The sequence below is a fragment of the Capsicum annuum genome, unplaced genomic scaffold (genome assembly GCF_002878395.1).
Source record: "Capsicum annuum cultivar UCD-10X-F1 unplaced genomic scaffold, UCD10Xv1.1 ctg5386, whole genome shotgun sequence".
Taxonomy (NCBI): Eukaryota; Viridiplantae; Streptophyta; class Magnoliopsida; order Solanales; family Solanaceae; genus Capsicum; species Capsicum annuum.
This window is the reverse complement of record NW_025862001.1, coordinates 10,694-32,094: the sequence shown is the minus strand read 5'-3', so window position 1 is coordinate 32,094 and position 21,401 is coordinate 10,694. Positions and strand designations below refer to the sequence as shown.

Below are 21,401 nucleotides of genomic sequence, written 5' to 3'. Positions count from 1 at the left end.
GGTAAATTGTGTACCTCTATCTTAAATAATGGATAACGAAACTCTGTGCAATCTGACCAACTCTTTGACATAGAGTTTGGCATAATCCTCATCTGAATAGGAAGTATGGACTGGGAAGAAGTGAGCGGATTTGGTCATCCATCCTATGATGACCCAAATCGAATCATGTTGATGATGAGTACAAGGCAAACCCATCACAAAGTCCATGTTCACTTCTTTCCATTTCCAAGTGGGAATACTGAACTCCTGCATAGGCCCACTAGGCTTCTGATGCTAAATCTTAACCTGCTGACATGTTGAGTATTTAGCTATAAACTCTGCAATATCTCTCTTCATCCCACTCTACCAATAGACTTCCCACAAGTCGCGGTACATCTTGGTGGCCCCTGGGTGAATCGATTAGCGCGCACCATGCGCTTCTGCGAGATTTCGCTACCTCAAGTCATCTAATGACCAATGCGCCGTGTTGAGTTCGCGTTGGTTCACTGGAATTTCACTAAAAACTGGGAGAAAAATATCTATCGATGCGATGGACAATGTGGCACGTCGAGATCGCATCAATCCACTATTTTGGTCATCCAAACTTGATTCAAACGAGATTTAAAAAATCTAAAACTTACCCAAAGTGACCTATTAACACACCTGATTATGATTCAATCCAAATATCGATATCTTAAGGTCATAAGGGTCGTGAAATAAGATCGCCAACTTATGAAGGCTAAAATAGTTTTAAGTGTAAACACTTAGCTGAAATTTTTGAAGTTTGGGACTTCTTTTCATTCTATAAAAGACCGAGTTAAAATTAGAATTTTGTGAGGTTTTATAGGATAGTGGTAGTGAACTTAATCTTTCTAAAGAAGGAAGATCACCTGGTTACCTTCCGAAGCACGGTAGCCAAGACTCAAATTAATTTTTTGCTGCTTAGAAAGGCGGATAGGGTGTTATGTAAGGATTATTAGGTAATTTTGGGTGATAATATTTTGACCCAACACAGGCTTCTAGTGATGGACTTGGGTATAAAGAAGTATAAGAATAAAAGGGGTGGGAAGGGTCGACCCAGAATAAAGTAGGGTGGCTTGACGCCGGTGATGCGCTGGAGATAGAAGAGAAGGTGGTGGGAATGAGGCTATGGGAGTATAGGGGGACATAGATGGTATATGGTATAGGGCTTCTAGGTGCATCAAGGAGACTGCTAGAGAGGTATTAAATGTCTCGAGGGGACGGGCCGAACAACATCGGGGGGATTGGTGGTGGAATGAAGAAGCTAAAAAGAAAGTGGAGACTAAGAAGTGGGCAAATTCTAAGTTGGTTGAGAGTAAGGATGAAAAGGAGAAACAGGTAAATAGGGAGGAATACAAGTTAGCCAGGAAGGAAGCTAAGTTAGCAGTTACGGCTGCAAAGACGACAATGTTGAGAGCTTGTATACGGGTTTAGAGAAAAGAGGTAAGGAAAAGAGGTTGTATAGGCTTACTAAGGCTAGGGAGAGGAAGTGTTGTGACCTTGATCAAGTGAAGTGCATTAAGGGGGGGATGGTAGAGTGTTGGTGGAGGACGTTCCCATTAAGAGAAGATGACAGTCATATTTTCATAGTCTCTTGAATGATGAGGGGGACAGAGACATTGTGTTAGAGGAACTAGAGAACTCATAGGAGTGTCGTGATTTTAGTTACTATAGAAGTTTTAAGGTGGACGAGGTCAGAAAGACTATTCTCAGGACGACGGGGCCTGATAAGATTCCAGTGGATTTTTGAAAGTTTGCTAGTGGGACTAGGTTAAGGTGGTTGACTGAATTATTTAACAATATTTTCAAGAATACAAAAATGCTTGAGGCTTGAAGATGGAGTATTATGATTTCTTTATATAAGAACAAGGGTGAAATCCAGAGTTGTAACAACTCTAGGAGTATTAAGGTGTTGAGTCATACTATAAAGATCTGGGAAAGAGTGGACGAGCGGAGGTTGAGGAGGATAATGTCTATTTTGGAGAATCAGTTTGGATTTATGTTAGGTCGCTTGATGACGGAGGCAATTCACCTGGTGCGTAGACTGGTGGAGCAATATAGAGAAAGAAAGTAAAACTTACATATGGTGTCCATCGACTTGGAGAAGGCATACGACAAAGTCCCCAGGGAGTTTCTTTGGAGATACTTGTAGGTGAGTGGGGTCCCGGTGGTGTACATCAGATTAATTAAGGACATGTATGATGGAGCAAAGACTCAGGTGAGCACTACGGGAAGAGATTCAGAGCATTTTCCTGTCTTAGCATTGTTGCATCAAGGATCGACTCTTAGCCCATTTTTGTTTACATTGTGATGGATGTGTTGACGCAACGTATTTAAAGAGAGGTGCCTTGGTGTAAGCTTTTTGTAGAGGATGTAGTTCTGATTGATGAGACACGTGAGGGAATGAATGATAAATTAGATGTTTGGAGATAAACCCTTGAGTCTAAAGAGTTCCGGTTGAGTAAGATCAAGATAGAGTATATGGAGTGCAAGTTTAATGACTTGAGACAGGAGAACGAGGTAGCAGTAAGGTTGAATTCCTAGGTTGTTTCTAAGAGGGATAGTCTTAAGTATCTCGGGTCCATGATTCATGGGAATGGAGAGATTTATGAGGATGTCTCCCACCGTATTGGGGAAGGATGGTGCATGATTCATAGATATATTCATATAACTAAGTATGTATGAATCATAAATACATATGCTTCATAAAAATACTTAGACTTATGTAAAACAATACAATAACTTTAAATTATTCGAAAGTATATGTGCATAATTGGAAAAAAATATTTGCATTACTCAAAATACATATGCATTACAAAAAAATATATATTCATACAATGAAAAATATTATATGCAACCTCATCTTACCTTATATTTATTATAAAAAAATACATATATATACAATGAAAAATACAAATACATCATTGAAAAATACATATGATGAATGAAACATATATATTCATTACTGAAAATTATACTCAACTGAAAATCACATATTCATACCAAAATATGCGTAACAATAACATAAAGTAAGACCGAACAATTCTATTTTAGAAGAATAATGATCAAAAATCTAACAATCACATAAAAAAAATATTAAGATATCATCTTTCAACTATATCTTAGTCCTCCTAAATTTCAATGTTGTCAAATACAACAAATACAAATAAACTTTAAATATCATGCACTTCAATATCTTCTATTATCCTAATATCTCTATGAGGCCTCATTGGTGCTTCATCATCACTTTTAGCCTTCTCATCTTCTTTCCTCGAAGCATAATTTCACAATATTAAAATATATCTCGTGCGAAGAAGATTTGGATCAAAGTCAATATTTGAAACACAGTCACCAAAAGTAAGGCACTCAGTATATGTCACCATATATAAATCACAACTTCTGCAAAATCATCCTTGTTTGTAACACAATTCAAACCAGTCACCAAAGCAAACTCTCTAGGAGTGAAATGAAGAATTGTGCCCTTTGCACGAACGACTATGACACTTGTAGAACTTTTTTTAGTTTCAAGTGACATAATGCATCTTCCTAATTGCACTTGGACAACACAATCTTTCTTCTTCATGAAGAAACCAAATATACTTTTAGTACAAAACATCTTGTACTGATTTTTTGTTAGCATTAACTTAATACGGTCTTCAATGTTGTTGACTGTATGACATCCTAAATGAGGAACAAATTTGGGCAATACTCGTGCCATGTAGATTTGATCACGCATGACCTATACAACAAAAAAAAAATACAATTATATGACAAAACAGTGACTTATATGTATTTATGAAATACATTTTAAAATTAATTTATACAAACAGTGTCTTATATGTATTTATGAAATACATCTTATATTTAGTTTATACATTCTATACATAAATGTATCATATGTATTTTGTGAATACATAACTAGTCAATATCTAAGTTATCAAAACATTTTTAATGCAAAAATTTTCTTCACTTGATGAATAACAAATATAAATGTGTATGTAAAAAATACATTTCAACAAACAAGAACTATATATCACATTAAAAATCTAATGACTACCAAATACAACTTAAGATCGAATACAATTCTTAGCGGTAAATATAAAAACACATATCTAAACTGTATGTATTTTCAGAATACATATTACCATTATATTTCAACAAACACATATATATTTTTTGAATACATGAATTGTACATATTTAATTAACAAGAAAAGAATATAACAACACATATACAAATTATATAACAAATATATTTTCAGAATACATATTACACTTCTATATAAAAATATATATACAAAATCTTGACAGTGATAAATACAAATATCTTACACAAATGTCATATGTATATTAGAATTACATGTGCTCACTGGAATGGTCTTACGTATGTAAAAAATACATTTCAACAAACAAGAACTACATATCACATTCAAATTCTAATGACTACCAAATACAACTTAACATCGAATCCAACAAATGTATTTTCAGAATACATATTACACTTATATAACAATACATATATAAAATCCTTTCCAGTGACAAATACAAATATCATACACAAATTTTAGATATCAAATACATATTTAAAATATATTGTATATAACATATACAACTCATATCAATAATAAAATTTTCGATAGCACCACACCTCCTCCACTTTCTATTATTAGATTCATAATCTGATGCAACGGGACTTGAAATTTTACTACATTCTCCTTTTTCATCCGACTTTGTCCTTTTCACTGATTTTTGAAATTTTGTGGGTTTGGGGGATGAAGATTTTGTCAATGCTTTCCTTTTCATTATTTTCACAATCTTTTCCGGATCGTTACGGTATTTCGATCTCACCTCTTCAATGGTAACACCCTCCTTAGACAGAATATTAGTAAGGCCCAAATTAAAATCTTCGTCTTGTGTTAAAACAAGACTAAACGATGGTAGTTCATCAAAAATTAAATTCTTCAATTGATTTTCTCTAACTGAACTACTACGATTTGCATGTTGAGACATTATACATTAACTCGTACAATTTCAACAGAAAACAAAAAAATTGAACCCAAACAGATAAGTTTCGCATATTAATATTGAAAAGAATGCGATCATTAGCTGGAATTAACTGAACAAAAATAGGGCGATAGGCGGCAAAAAATGACGACAATAAACACCTTAACAGAAAATAAATAAAAAAAATTAACATTCATTAACTGAAAAAAAAACTTACCTTTAAAAGTGGAGAAGATCTTTATCAAAAGCATGGGAGTGATAGGCGAAATTTGACAAAAAGAAATGGAGGTTGGAAGGAAGTGAAATTGGTAAAGTTGAGTAATGGAGGGAAGTGAAATTGGTAAAGTTGAGTAAAAATAGGGATCTGAAAAGTTATGAGGAGATTTCACGCGCTTCTCAAAAATATTAGTAAAATAATGCTAGTTTTGTTATTAGTTGTAATTTTACCAAACTATTGTTATTTTTTGTAATTAATATCTTAAGGTTGTTAGTTTATGTAATTTTTTCTTTATGTTATTTATACTTTTTAGTATTCAGTTGGGCCCAGCAATCCACCACCAACTATAGGCCCAACCAATAAACTGGGCCCATAGTGAGGCCGTGCCAGCCATGATATTGGCCCAAACAACAAAACCCAATGGTTATTAACAAGAAAAAAATTACCTATTCGAGTATTTTTTATAAAACATTTACTGCTTTTAAATATATTTTTTATTTATTACCTAGAGACACCATTTTTAAAAAATATTTACCATCTATAGCAACTGTACTATGATCAAAGCGAATTATGTAGAAATATAGATGTCTTAGAACTTAGAAGTGTATTAAAATGTATTATACTTGTTTTGATTAAAAAAAGCACTATATAGCAAAAACGAATTATGTATGCGATGTACTACACTATGTAATAAAAGTGAATTATGCATACAATATAGATGTATTAGAAGTGTTTTAAATGTATTGCGTTTGTTTTGGTAACAAATATACATTATGTGTTAAAAGTGAATTAAGCATGTATTAAAATTATATTACTATAAATGATAAATATTTTCTAAATATGATATATTTAGATAAGTTTCCATAAATATTAAGGGTACTGTTTTTCAAACCTCAAATATTAAGGGGGGGAAATAAGTTTTACTCTTTTATTTCAAATTATATTCTCACTTGCTTACCATAATTTAGTAAAGTCAATTATGTTTGAATATTTACCTCTTGAACTTTGAAATCTGATTTCCTTATAATAATAATAATAATAATAATAATAATAATAATAATAATAATTATTATTATTATTATTATTATTATTATTATTATTATTATTATGATGATGATGATGATGATGATGATGACGATTCAATACGGGCTAGAGAGGCACAACTTACTAGACACGCCGGTTCAACATAAGGTTATTAAATCTCTGACAGGCCCCATGTTTGGGTAAAAGAATCTTCCATACAGTCATAAAATTACTTAAAATTCTTTTCTATTTCGGTTGGTGCTTTGGTTCGGTCTTCCGACTTTGGCTTAATCCGATATTATTATATGGTCTGGTAGGCTGAGTGGCATACCCCAGCCTAAGAGATCCTGATAATGGAAAATTAGACTCAAGATTTTGTACAAAATCATCAGAAATATTAAGGGGTTGAATGTTTAAACGAGAGAATTTTTTATCTAAGAGTTTCTCTAATTGGTCTAATTGAGAAACTTTTTCAAATCTGTCTATTTCAGGTGGTCTTTGAATACAAGGTTTTAATACAATATATTCGTCTTCTTTATCAGTGATTTTGGAAGTAGAAGGAATGTTAGAGGAATTCATCTAGGAGCTAAGTTTGTTAACTAACTCAATTAATTCGTCAAGTTTTTTATCAAGAGAGGAAATGTGTTCTCCTAAAACTTTGACATAAAGACTTAAATAATTATTTTGGGCGATAAGATTATTTATTTCAGAAACAGTAATGTTTCCCACATCTTCACTGACAAACTTTTGAAAAACAGAAAAAGTCATGCCAGTATTATTGGGTAATATAAATGAAGACTGAGGAGGATAGAGTGCTTGAGTAATTGATCCATCAGAATTTTGATAAGATCGTTCGATTATTTTGACATATGACGGTAAATATGCAGACATAAACCATGACACAAAAAAGATAATTTTATTATGTAAGACACACATTTCATAAAATTCTTCTGAAATATTTCGTAATTCATCAGAAGTATAGGTTTCAAAAAAACAAGTTCTAAAGGTTTTCCATTTTTCAGAAAAAAATTCTTTCTGAATATATTTTCTTGCCTGAGAACCAGGACTAAAATCAATAAGTTGTGTCATCATGGTTAAACAGAATTTATGTCAAAATCCATTTTAGATGGAGTAGGATTTTCATTATCAAAATCTTGAACTATATTAGTTTTTGAATTAATTTTTATCTTTTCTACACCTTTAGGTGTAATATGCGAATCTGCAGAATTAATAGTATGCAAAGATGCCGCTCGATTCCTAGCTGGACCATACTGAGGTTCTATAGGAGATATATGATGAATAGAAGGAATTCTTCTTGGTATTGAGAAAGAATTTCTATAGAGAGGGGGATTGCTATCAAATTGTAAATAAATTCGCCCATCAGAGTTTTGAGTTACTTGAGTTAACTCTGAATTAGTCACGTCCTCCGCCAATTGTTTTGGGGAAGTGACTGAATTTAAAATCCAAGTTTGGAGAAAATCAATTTCATCCCATCTAATAGGTCTTCAGGTAGTGACCCTAGATTTTATAAAATTAGTTTCAATAAGCATAGTGCAATCAGAATTATCATCAATCAACTTACATCGAGGATTTAGAGTTGATAATAGTCGATAATATATGCGGTAGGATAATCCTATAAGTTCAGATCCAGGGGCATAATCATATCCATGTGTTTTAACATTTAATGTTAGAGCATGCATAATATTTACATCAGTCAAAGATAGTTGTAAATTTGGTTGAGTATTAAAATATACAGGACCATAGGCAAGAGTAGATTCAATAAATCCCATTAAGGATTTTCGAAAATTCAAATTTCTAGCATCACGCAAAGCTGCTAAAAATGTTTCGGGAAGACCCTTTAGAGTTAGAGGCCGAAAGTCAATTTGAACTAAGCCAATATGCATATAATTATAATTACATTTAAAAATATCAATATCACGCTTATTTAGGAGTTGAAGAGTCTGTTCATCGGCATTTAAAGCAAGAGATTGTTCAGTTGTTTTAATAATTTGTTTATGTTTTATTTTATCAAAAAATCCATATTCATATATGGTTTTTAATTCAACTTTAGGAATAGTCCATTTATTCAGTAGATCCATATCTTGAGGTAAATCTACCTCTTCGAGTTTTGTACTTTTAGTACTTACTTCTCCCATATCCATAATTGTAAGAGTCTTATATCTATGCTAAATATCTTCACCTCACCTAACATATTTACTATGAAAATTCACAGGCTCTGATACCATTATCAGGATCTCTTAGGCTGGGGTATGCCACTCAGTCTACCAGACCATATAATAATATCGGATTAAGCCAAAGTCGGAAGACCGAACCAAAGCACCAACCGAAATAGAAAAGAATCTTAAGTAATTTTATTACTGTATGGATGATTCTTTTACCCAAACATGGGGCTTGTCAGAGATTTAATAACCTTATGTTGAACCGGCGTGTCTAGAAGTTCTAATTGTGCGGAAAGTCGCCCTTTTCTCATCAATACGGGCTAGAGAGGCACAACTTACTAGACGGCGTCACAGAGACAAGGTTAATATAAGTCTATTGAACTCGACTGTACCTCTATTTTGGAACCAAGTCAAGAAATTAAAAGGATTCTTTCATATTTTGATAGAGTCTGGAGCTTTCATAGTTAATATATCAGCGAAGTTAGATCTTCAGCATAGATATAAGATATCGTTCAGCCGGATATAGTCACGGCCAGATTATGGTAGAAGTTTGTATTGAATGACTACAATAAGTAAAAGATATATACCTGACTATCTGGACACCAGATGAAAATAGTAGTAACTTCTTGTTTATTTAATCTTCGGATATTACAAGGAGAGATATTAGAGAGAGAGAGGGGAGAGGTTTTTCAAAGAGAATTTGAAACTTGATGCCTCTATCTGAGAGAATGAGGCTCCTATAAATAATAGAAAAGGGAATCTTGCACAGTAATATATGGGGCCCTGTGCATAGTGTTTTTACTGTTACAACAGAGATTTTTTTATCAAATAGTCATGTCATGTCTTGTCTTTTCCTTTCCATTTTTTGATGAAGGCTTCGGCTTTTTCAATCTCTTCTTCTTCTATCAGAACTTCTGGTGGTTGTGAATCGGTAATATCTTCTGTATTTTCGTCTGTGCTATTCATTGAGGCATCTGAACTTTGCTCAACAGTTTGAAGTAATTTATCTCGAACTTCGGATAAATATTCTTCTATCAATTGCATTTTATTTCCCTGATGAGCTGAAATTCTTCTGGAAACATAGTTAAGATTTTTGTCTTCAACTAAAATTGACTTTTTGGGAGTTTTTTCATATTCGGCAATCTTGATGAAGAGATTTGCTTTCAATTATAGTTTTTGGCTAGAAATTTACTACATTTGTGAAGAATCTTTGCTATAAATAGTTGTCTTATTTCATTTCTTATAAGCAACACATTTTCTTGAGAGTCTTATCAATATATTTATAATTTTCTTTAATTTTTCTCAAAAGTTGAGTTGTGGTAGAAAAAGAGACCCTAGGACATCAAAAAATTCTGATGGTCAAATAGAAAACAAAGATGACCGGTACACAACATGTTTATAGCGACGGTCAAATTTTATCTCTGTTTTTTATTTTCTTCATTGAAATCTTTTGACTTCCTAGATACTTTTTTTTCTGCCATAACTCAATTTTTGAGAAAAGATAAAGAAAATTATAAGTTTATTTGTTGAAAAACTATCCTAAGCAAGTGTATTTAGACATGCATTTCACTTAATTTTTTTTTTTGAAAATAAAAGAAACTAGTCTGAACAAGTTTTTGAAAAATTAAAAATATTTGAATATCAGATTATGACTAAGTTTACCATCCATTCCAGGGGCTTGGATACAAAAATGGATCGTTGCCAATACCAAAGGCAGAATATGTTTATACTCTGTGGATTGAGAGGAATACGAGGTTGTTTGAGAAACAGGAGGTTACTATAGAAGTTCTGGCAAAGAAGCTTGCATCTGTCAGCATTATAAGGGCAGTGGGTAATACAAAAAATTTTCTTAGTAAATGTTCCTACTAGTTACTGAGAAGTTATAGAATTAATGTATTGATTCGTTTTTCCGTTAGGAATATTATTTTCTGAGATGGATACGTAAGACTGTGCAGGTTATGTTGACCTATTGGGCGTTGTAATTGACGTTTTTGATGATTAATAAAAGTTACTAAAAATCCATGTCAAAACACTAGATAAAAATGTTCTAAAAATTTTCTTTTTTGAATTTTTATCGTAAGTGACAAAACTCACGATAAAAGAATAATTTTAATTATTTTTTTTGATAATTTCTTACCGTGATACATATAATCAATGTGCATATATTACTTACTGAGTTTATACTGAATATTTATTCATTGTATTCTGAATATACATAAAAGCATGCATGATTAACCCAGTGATTTAGTTGTTCATAAATAAATCAACAAATAAATTAGTGAGTTGACTTGCTTGGCTTACTTGCTTGATTTAAAGAGGTTTTTCGTTGGACAACTATTATAAATAAATCGATTGCCTCTATATGAAATGTAAGTAACAGTCATATTAAAATATTGTGTCATAATTTTTATAAGAAATACATCATGTATAGAAATAAATTTCTACTTTGAAAATATATATATATACATTCAATTTCTATTTGAAAACATATACATAAAATAAAATTAGACATTACATTCATGCTATTTTAATTAGGAGTAGATATCGTATGTGTACGTTATAAAAAGTTATTATATATGTTAAAAATAAATATTAAATAACGCTACGTGTAAAATTTTTCCAATTTACATAAGAAACTTCAACACATCCTTTTGCAGAAATTTTGGACTTAGAAAAGAAGTAGAAAATCAATGTGCTAATTAGAGCTGTCAAAATAAGTTTGGTCCGTGAGGTTGGCCCAACCCAACTCTTTAATTAAGTAGGGTTGCACTAAGTTTTTTCAGTCCATTTAAAAACAACACTTATAAGTCTAGCTTTACTTGGCCCTTCAGTGTGAGAGGCCTAATCCGTCAATCTCAGAGACCAGCTCATGGGCTGAGATGTTAAAAAATAATTATTAAATATTTTTAAGTTAGTCATTTATTTGTTAGGAATTAGGATTTTGTGAATCTTTTCTAACTACCTTCTTATTTTTTTATTCTATCCTTTGATTTATACTAATTTTTTGAGATTTTTTAGTGTGTCTTTAAAATGGTTGATAAGTTGCTCTTGGTTGTGAACTTCAAAAAGTTACTTTTACTCGTGATAGTTTAGTACTTGTTGCCTTTGCTTAATGCAATATTGTTTTCTTTAAATTTGGGTTCTCTTCTGTTAGAATCTTACTGCTTTTATGTAGATACTTTGTGTATATTTGTATTTATTATCTAACCGTATTAGAATTTTTTTTATGAAATTTATAGTTGATCACCATTTCTCTACTTATTACGGTAAATGTCATGGACTAATAACAATCAAAGGTATTAGTAAGATGCTTTTAACATGTTAAAAACTAGTGGGAGACACATTAAGGTGAAAACATAAAAATTGGTGATGATCTAGTACTCACAATATTTTTGTTTATCATGTTTTAGGTTCCTTTTATTTTTTCTGAAGGGCCAACCGTGGCCCGCTTAGGATTGGGTTGGCTGCTATTTTAAAGGTCGTCTGGTTAAAAGGGTTAGCTTGTCCTAATTCATTTAATTTTTTAGTTCGTTAGGATTGGGTAGGGTCAGTCCATTTTGAGTTTTGACAGCTCGCTAATCATGCATGCTTTGATGTGTATTCAGAATATAATGAATAAATATTGAGTATAAAATCAGTAAGCAATATATGTATATATGAGTGTGTGTGTGTGTATGTATGTATCGTGGTTAAAAAATATCAAAAATAAAATTATTTTTTTTAATCTGAGCTTTGTCACTTTGGATAAAAATTCAATAAAGAAAGTTTATAGAACAGTTTTAGCTGGTGTTTGACCATGAACTTTGAGAGTAGACTTTTAAAATTTATCCTCAAATATTTGTTTTGACCATAGGATTTGAGATTATATTTTAACAAATTATCTTCAATTATCTATTTGTCCATATATTTTGAGAGTAGATTTTAAAAATATATCTTCAAATATTTGTTTGACCATAGATTTTAAAATTTTGTCTTAAAATACCTGTTTGACCATAGATTTTAGGAGTAGATTCTAAAAATTTAACTTCAAATATTTGTCTGATCATAAAAAGTACTCCCTCTGTTTAAAAAAGAAAGACCTACTTTCCTTTTAGACCGTTTCAAAAAGAATGACCACTTTCTTTTTTTTGCAATACTTTAATTTCAACTTTCCACATGACATGTTTAGGACCACAAGATTAAAGAGCATTTTTGTACATTTGACACAATTTTAATCAAGGCCACAAGATTTAAAAGTTTTCTTTATTTTTTTAAATTTTGTGTCAAGTCAAAGTAGATCATTCTTTTTGAAATGGAGGGAGTATTAGATTTTTAAAATCTGATCTTCAAATATTTTCAACTTCTCAACTGACTTAGACAATTTTTCAGACTTCCACTTACAAAACTTCAAACTTTTTCAAAGTAAAATGTATGGCGAAACATAACTTCAAATTTAAAAAATCACAACTTCAAAATTTATGATCAAATGGGAGCATAGTATACATGTTGTAATTGCTTATAGGATGCATAAGCAAGCCCACATCAAATAAGAGCCCAAGCCCAATAAACTCAATACTTAGCCCATTTCTAGCTCTGGTCCAAAAGAAACTGTTGGGTATTGGCCCACTTAGCCCAAATACAACTGATAATGTACGTAATATATGTGTATAAAGTATTTTTTAAAAATAATATTAGCCAACCACAATATGCTTATCAAAAGCAATTTTAAATGTATTAACCAAATACTGTTTGTTCCTTTTCTGTTTAAAAGTATTTTTTTGAAAATCTAATTTAATAAAACAAATAAGCAACTTTTAACTACTTGGCCAAATAGGTTCTAACGCGTCCTTAATTCTCTCTTTGAAAGAAGACGCGTTTTTAATTTTTTTCGATCCTTAAAAGAATTTATTTTTCTCTACAATATACTATCTCATCAGTCAATATTTTTTACGGAGTAACAATCTTTTTAGTGTATATGGAATTTATCATATTGAATTGCTGATATAATTTTGAAAAACACCATTAACAGTTTATCAACATGCAGTTTCACAAATTGCCACTCAATTTGTACGATATTTAATTAGAATTGCTAAAAAATTTTAAAAACCAAAAAGTTTATTTTTCTAAAATTTCACAAAAAGCTACTAATAATTGCTTGTCAACCAAATTACATGCAATGAAGATGAGAAGTGTTGCAGAAATATAAACAAGGTTAATGTATGATTTAATATAGAAATTATTTCCAATAACCTTGAATATTGGCGTCTTGAATTTTTTATCATAAAGCAAATGATCATCGATATCAAAAATTGAAGACCATCCACCTTTAAAGTTATACTTATAAATTGCTCGACCTTTAAAGATGGGTTTTATTGTTTTAATCATTGTGACCAAACAAGTATATTTGGTAGTGAATATTATTCACAATATTTCGAAAAATGATCTATGAGGAACTTCATTTCATATTCACATTCAATTATTTTTACTTTGAAGATATTTAAAGGGTAGATTTTAAAATTTAATCTTTAAAAATTTGTTTAACCATGAATTTTAGAAGTGGATTTTAAAATTTTATCTTCAAATATCTGTTTGACCATAGATTTTGAGAGTAGATATTGAAAATTTATATTTAAATATTTGTTTGACCATAAATTTTGGGAGTAGACATTGAAAATTTATCATCAAATATCTGTTGACTATAGATTTTGAGAGATTTTAAAAATTTTATCTTCAAATATCTGTTTGACCATAAATTTTGGGAGAAGATCTTAAAAATTTATCTTCAAATATTTGTTTGACCATAGATTTTGATAGTAGATATTGAAATTTATCTTCAAATATCTGTTTGGCCATAAATTTTGAGAGTAGATTGTAGTAAATTATCGTCAAATATCTGTTTGATCATGAAATGTATTAGATTTTTTAAATCTGATCTTCAAATATTTTCAAATTTTCAAAAACTAACTTCAAATATTTTAAAGTTCAAATTTAAATAATCACAACTTTAAAAGTCAATTTTTCAAATATCAACTTCAAAAGTTATGGTCAAACGGGAGCATAGCATCCATGTTGTAACTGCTTATAGGACTCATAAGAAAGCCCACAACAAATAAGAGCCCAATGTCACGGGCCTATTTTTAGCCGCATGTGGACAGCTTAACACCCTCAATATCGATGCTAAATTCAGTCCAAAACCAGCTCTAAAACAGTCCCCAAGAACCTTTGAACATTCACACAAACATGTAAGGAAAAATAACAAAGGAAGACAATTGTTTTGGGAGGCCCGAAGAGCCAATTTTCTGATATATTTCTTGAATAATACAAGTATGAGATGCTGCCCAAGAGGGCTTTACAAGATATATTTAAAGTCCCTAAGTCAAGGGCACAATAAATGCTAGAAAATGACCCTATACAATGGTCCACAACAAGCTAGTCAAACTTTCTATATTTGGCCATGCAATCCATGCAACTAGTGAAATGCCTTTGTCTTGCAGCCTACTTTTCTGTTCACCAGCTGGACAAGGCTCTAAAGCCTCATAAATGTTGACCCATGCTTATAATTTGACCTCCCAAAGATGCCTCCACGTTGGCTTTGTCAATTGACATTGCGGAAGCCCCGTTGAGCTTGGAAATGCACCTGAAATGCTCGGAATCATGCCCAAAACGTGAGGAATTTAATGGGTAGTGACGCGGGGCGTCACACTCTCCCCAACCTGATTTGGCGATGACCGCGGTGCCACATAGCTGCAAATATTTGTGGACTTGCTCCTTGAACTGCCGCAAGTCCTCATATTTTTCCCACGATGCCTCCTCGGGCGACTGGCCCTTCTAATGGACTAAGAATTGGGCACTTGCATTTACCCAACCTTTTTCTCGAACCAATTGATGATCAATTATGTCCTCAATTTGCTTATCCGTGGCAGCGGACATCATGAAGATTTGGGCCCGACTAGACTTACCCTGCTCCACATCTTTCTTGTCTTCGAAATATGGTTTTAATTTTCTTGCATGGAAGACAGGATAAACTTTAAATGCGATGGCATGTCCAGCTTATATGAAATTTTTCCAACCTTGGCAACAATCTCAAATGGACCCTCATACCGTCGGATCAAACTTTGATTGACACTCCTCAACGACTTGAATTGCCTTGGATTAAGCTTGACCATTACTTTGTCTCCAATCCAGTAATGGACTGGACGACGCTTATGATCAGCAAATTTCTTCATTTTACGGGCTACTTTATCAAGATATAACCTCTCCATATCGACTTGTTCCTCCCAAGCCTTTGCCATATGATAAGCACCCGGATTCCTCATTACGGCGTTAACCAGTAAGGATTGTGGAGTGTTTGGTTGCTTCCCCGTTGCAAGTTCGAAAGGACTACGACCTATTGCCTCACTCCACTGCAAATTGTACGAGAATTGGGCCGTGTCGAGCAACCTTGACCAGTCCCTTTGATTTGCACTAACAAAGTGCCTCAAGTAGCACTCGAGTAACCCATTTACTCGCTCCGTTTGTCCGTCAGTTTGGAGATGGAAGCTGGTTGAAAAGTGCAACTCCGACCCCAACAAACTGAATAACTCCTTCCAAAATGCTCTAGTGAATTGCGGGTCTCGATCATTAATGATATGCCTAGGCACACCCCAAAGTTTAACTACATCTTTGAGAAACAATCGGGCTACCTCCTTGGCTTTATAATTAGACATGGCAGCTGAGAATGTTGCATATTTGGAGAAGCGATCAACGACAACCATGATTGTTCCATGTGATAAAATCCATGGTGACACTGTCCCATGGTTTCTCCGTGGTGGGCAGCGGCTCAAGTAATCCACCGGGCACCTTGTGTTCCACCTTGTCTTGTTGGCAAACAAGGCAAGTGCGAATATATACTTCTATACCGTCCCTCATGCGAGACCAATAATAAGCTACTTCTAACAATGCCATGGTGCATTTCTGTCCCGGATGACCAGCCCACGCCGTGTCATGGCCTTCCTTGATCAATAAGCGCCTAAGATTTTTCCATCTAGGCACATACACTCGCCTTCCGGTGGTGTATAACAGTCCGTCCTACTCCCAAAACTTTTGGGTCTTTCCTTTGCGCGCCAAATCAAGAAGTTGCTTGGCAACGGGATCATGTTCCATCCCTTCTTTGATGGAATCCAGCACACTACAGCTGGTAGTGCTCAAAAGTGTTGCCAAAACAGCCTTGCGACTTAATGCATCAGCCACAACATTTGCTTTTCCCGGTTTATACTCCAATGAGTAATCAAACTCTGCCAAGAAATCTTGCCATCGAGCCTGCTTTGGCAATAGTTTCTTTTGTGATTGGAAGTAGCTAGTCACTACATTATCCGTCTTAACGAGGAAATGAGCTCCCAACAAATAATGACGCCATGTCCTTAGGCAATGGACAATGGCCGTCATCTCCCTTTCGTGGAATGTATAGCGCCGCTCTGCATCATTCAATTTTCTACTGTCAAATGCTATCGGATGGCCCTCTTGCGTTAGGACACCACCAATAGCAAAATCGTATGCATCCGTTTGCACTTCAAATAGTTTCGTGAAATCCGGTAAAGCCAAAACTGGTTCCTTGATGAGTGGCTGCCTTGAGGTTGTTAAATGCCCCTTGACACAAACTATTCCACTCCCAGACACGATTCTTCTTCAATAAATCCGTGAGTGGAGAAGCAATATCCGAGTATCCAAGAATAAATCTCCGGTAATAATTAGCAAAGCCAAGGAAGGACCTTAATTCGGGCACCTTCGTTGGAGCCTCCCAATCCCAGATCGCCTCAACTTTGTCGCTATCCATCTGAATCTGCCCTTGGCTGATCGTATGGCCCAAGAATTGCACCTTTAGCTGTGCAAAAGTGCACTTCTCCCTTTTGACGCATAGCTCATCTTCCCGTAGCACATTAAACACTAGTTAAAGGTGTCTAACATGCTCCTCCATTGAGCTACTATAAACAACAATGTCGTCCAGGTATATGACCACGAATTGATCCAAGTATGGCTGGAAAATCTTGTTCTTTAGGGTAAAAAATGTGGCTGGTGCATTGGTCAGTCCAAAAGGCATGACCAGCCACTCAAAGGACCCATAACGAGTCACACAAGTCGTCTTGGCTTCATCTCCTTCGACTATGCGAACTTGATAATAGCCCTTCCTCAAATACATCTTTGTGAACACTTTGGCTTTCCCCAAACGATCAAACAAATCAGCTATCAAGGGAATGGGATATTTGTTTTTCACCGTGACCTTGTTAAGAGCACGGTAATCAATACACAACCTCAACGTTCCTTTCTTCTTCTTTTGAAATAATACCAGAGCTCCAAAGGGTGCCTTAGATGGTCGGATGTGGCCTGATTCCAGCAACTCCTTGAGTTGTTTTCTAAGTTCTTCAAGCTCCGGAGGCGACATTCGATACGGGGTCATAGCTGGTGGCTTTGCCCCGGGAACCAACTCGATTTCGTGATCAACTTCCCTTCGTGGAGGTAACCATTTGGGAAGCTCCTCCGGTATTACATCCTTGTTCTCTTCAAGAACACGTTGGACACATGAGGGCAATAATTCATCTTCTTGGCAGCCCACAATCTCCATAAATGTCACAAGAAAGGTTGCTTCTCCTTTCTTGAAACCTTTAACAAGCTGCATTGCCGACAAACGTGTTCCACTTTGAGCGACACGAATAAGTGGAACAATGAAAGAACCACCCACATCGCAAATGGCTAGCTGGTTAAGACGTGGCAAAATAAACACATTAATCTCATACCAAAAATCCATCCCCAAAAAAATATCAAAGACATCCATCGGGACAACCGAAAAATCCGTTTCTCCCTTCCAACCTCCCAAGGTGAGACTCACCCGAGGAGCGAGGCCATTGACATTGGTAGGGATACAATTAACAGTCTTTAACATTGAATCACTGGTCACGAATGCAAGTCCAATTTCTTTGGCCTTTTCCTCCGTAACAAAGTTATGCGTTGCTCCGATGTCCACCATAATGTGAACTGCTCGCCCATTCACCTCCTCATCAACAAATAATGACTGCTTCTTTGCAGAAAGAGCTACAAGCGTCATGTGGTTAAACAAAGCCATGTGGTTGAACAAACCCATGGCATGTCCCTTTCCTTTCCCCGGATTAGCAGCTTGTGCTTCTTGCTCCCCGGAACCCCCGACTTGCGCACTAGATTGATCCTTCCGTGTTGCTGCAATCGTCGTTTCCATCTTACTCAATGAAGGAAAATATCTAGCAAAGTGAGACATATCCCCGCAAAGGTAGCAGCCGCTATCGCGGTTAGCTACATCTTTCTTCTTCTCCTGGTAGTTCTTCCGGAATGACGATAGCTGGTTGCATTCGCCTTTGAACTCACGATTTTTGTTGGGAACAAACTTGTCTTTGACCTTGTCCCCACGATCTCCCTTGGTAGCAACGGGCTTGTTCCGACTATCCTTCGCCTTGGCATAATCGGCATGAAAATCAGTCAAGGATTCTGCCACTTTAATGGCCTCATCCACGGTCTTGACATTACGCCTCCTCAACTCTTGTTTGGCCCAATTTCAGAGGCCATCAAGGAAGAAGAATAGAAAATCCTCACTACTGAAACTCATCACAAGAAGTGAGAGCTTCATAAACTCCCTCACATAGTTATGAATGGAAGAAGTTTGCTTAAGCTTCCTCAACTTCCGTCGGGCTTTATCTACAACGTTTTGAGGGTAAAATTGCTCCTTCAACTCATCCTTAAACTGATCCCAATCAGCTATGGTGCAAAGACCCCTCTCCATGTCCACTTTTTCCTACGCCACCACAATATTGCGACGTCGCTAAAGTACATGGTTGCAATCCGGATCCTTGCTGTCCTGTCAACAAACTTGATGTGCTCAAAATACGACTCCAATTGCCATATGAAATTCTCTACATCTTGAGAGTTCCTCTCACCCTTAAACACGTTCGGTTTAGGAGCCTCAATACTAGTATTATGGTAAGCCACGAAACCATGATTTCCACCAACACGGGATGCTTCCAGTTGTTGCTTCAAATCAGCAACTTCTTCCTGCAAAGCGGACTGCCCCAACATCACCTCGAACAGTTTTGACCCAAACTCCTCATGTAGCATCGATAATGCTTCCGTAAGCTTGAGTTCCAAGCTGGTCAGCCCCTTCTTGTGCTCTTCATTTTGCTTGGAAAAGTCAGCCTTGACTTCGTCCAGCCCTTCAAGAGCAGCCGCCTCAAGGGTACCAACGTTGGACTCAAGGGTCTTGAAGCGATGGCCCAAAACCGCTAAACCAGCCTCCGTGCTAACGATTCTCTCATCAAGAGAGCCAGATGCAGGACCTTCACCATCTTCCATATTTGTAACAGCCTCACTAACTAGAATTTGAGCCTCATCTTTGTTCCTACTCTTGTCACATTTCTTGGTCTTGGTTTTTCCCAAATTGTCTCCGCTGTGAACCTCCTCGTTGCCGTCGTATGTCATGTTCAAAGTGCTGCTTTGATACCACTTGTCACGGGCCTATTTTTAGCTGCGTGTGGACATCTTAATAACCTCAATATCGATGCTAAAATCATTCCTAAACCAGCTCTAAAATAGTCGCCAAGAACCTTTGAACATCACACTAACACGTAAGGAAAAATAACAAAGGAAGACAATTGTTTTGGGAGGACCGAAGAGCCAATTTTATGATATATTTCTTGAATAATACAAGTATGAGATGTTTCCCAAGAGGGATTTACAAGATATATTTAAAGTCCCTAAGTCAAAGGGCACAATAAATGCTAGAAAATGACCCTATACAATGGTCCACAACAAGCTAGTCAAACTTTCTATATTTGGCCATGCAATCTATGCAACTAGTGAAATGCCTTTGTTTTGCAGCCTACTTTTCTGTTCACCAGCTGGACAAGGCTCCAAAGCCTCATAAATTTTGACCCATGCTTGTAATTTGACCTCCCAAAGATGCCTCCACGTTGGCTTTGTCAATTGACGTTGCGGAAGCCCCGTCGAGCTCGAAAATGCACTCGAAATGCTCGGAATCATACCCAAAACGTGAGGAATTTAATGGGTAGTGACACGGGGCGTCACACCAAGCCCAATAAAATCAATAGTTAGCCCAACTCTAGCTCTGGTCCAAAAGAAACTTTTGGGTATTGGCCCAACTAAGATGTTGGGCCTCAACAATGAAACCAATATCTATTCACGCAATTGTACCCAAACTATCCTTTTTTTGTGGGGTATCATTGTAGCATAGACTGTGTTAAATAAACCCTAATGCCATTAATATCGTGAATACAACTATGTTCTACACAACGACTCCGGATTTAAGGGAAATTGCTGTAAATAGGCCCACTCCACCAATGGAAAAATAGTCGATATTAGAAGGATCCTGAATTGGAGATGGAATTCAATGGAATAGTCATGGGTCCTTCATCACCCAATCAAATTTCATAGTCCAAGGCTTCAAATCGGTGTGAGCAGCTAGTTCAAGCGACTGCCAGCTCAACGATAAGAAATCAAACAAGCAGTGGGCATAAATTTTGGGCAGATCAAGTGGAAGAGGAAAGTGTGAATCCATTTGTGAAGAGTTCAATTTGGGATAGATTCGACATTACCAAAATCACCAATGTTGGATTCAAAGTGGGGTATGTAGAATTGAAAATGCATTGTGAGTCCCCTTTAATTAACATAGAAATTGAAGATATTAGCTCTGAAATTGCTTATTGGAGATCTGCAGTAGTTTGTCATGTTATGGGAGCCCATCCCCTATTTGAAGTTCTGAAAGGTTTCATCCAAGGAATCTGGTCCAAATTAGGGATTAATAAAATTGCAATGTTAAAGAATGAGATCATTATAGTTCATTTTGATGCAGAAACAGAGAATTAGGAGGTATAAGGCGGTATATACCATTTTGATAACAAATCTTTCATCGTGAAGGCATGGAGTCCATAGATAAAATTCACAAGAGACGAGTTACACACTGTACCAATTTGAATTCAGCTTTTC

At 35.1% G+C, this 21,401-nt stretch overlaps 1 protein-coding gene across 1 annotated transcript; it reads right to left on the bottom strand.

The window, feature by feature from the left end:
• Nucleotides 1–16,469: 16,469 nt before the first annotated feature.
• LOC124893108 lies at nt 16,470–19,877 on the bottom strand. The gene is made up of 5 exons (XM_047404223.1): nt 19,202–19,877; nt 17,725–18,944; nt 17,344–17,658; nt 17,040–17,262; nt 16,470–16,948 (listed from the first exon to the last, which is right to left on the bottom strand). The coding sequence occupies exons 1-5, from the start codon at nt 19,875–19,877 to the stop codon at nt 16,470–16,472; spliced, it is 2,913 nt and encodes a 970-aa protein (XP_047260179.1).
• Nucleotides 19,878–21,401: the final 1,524 nt, after the last annotated feature.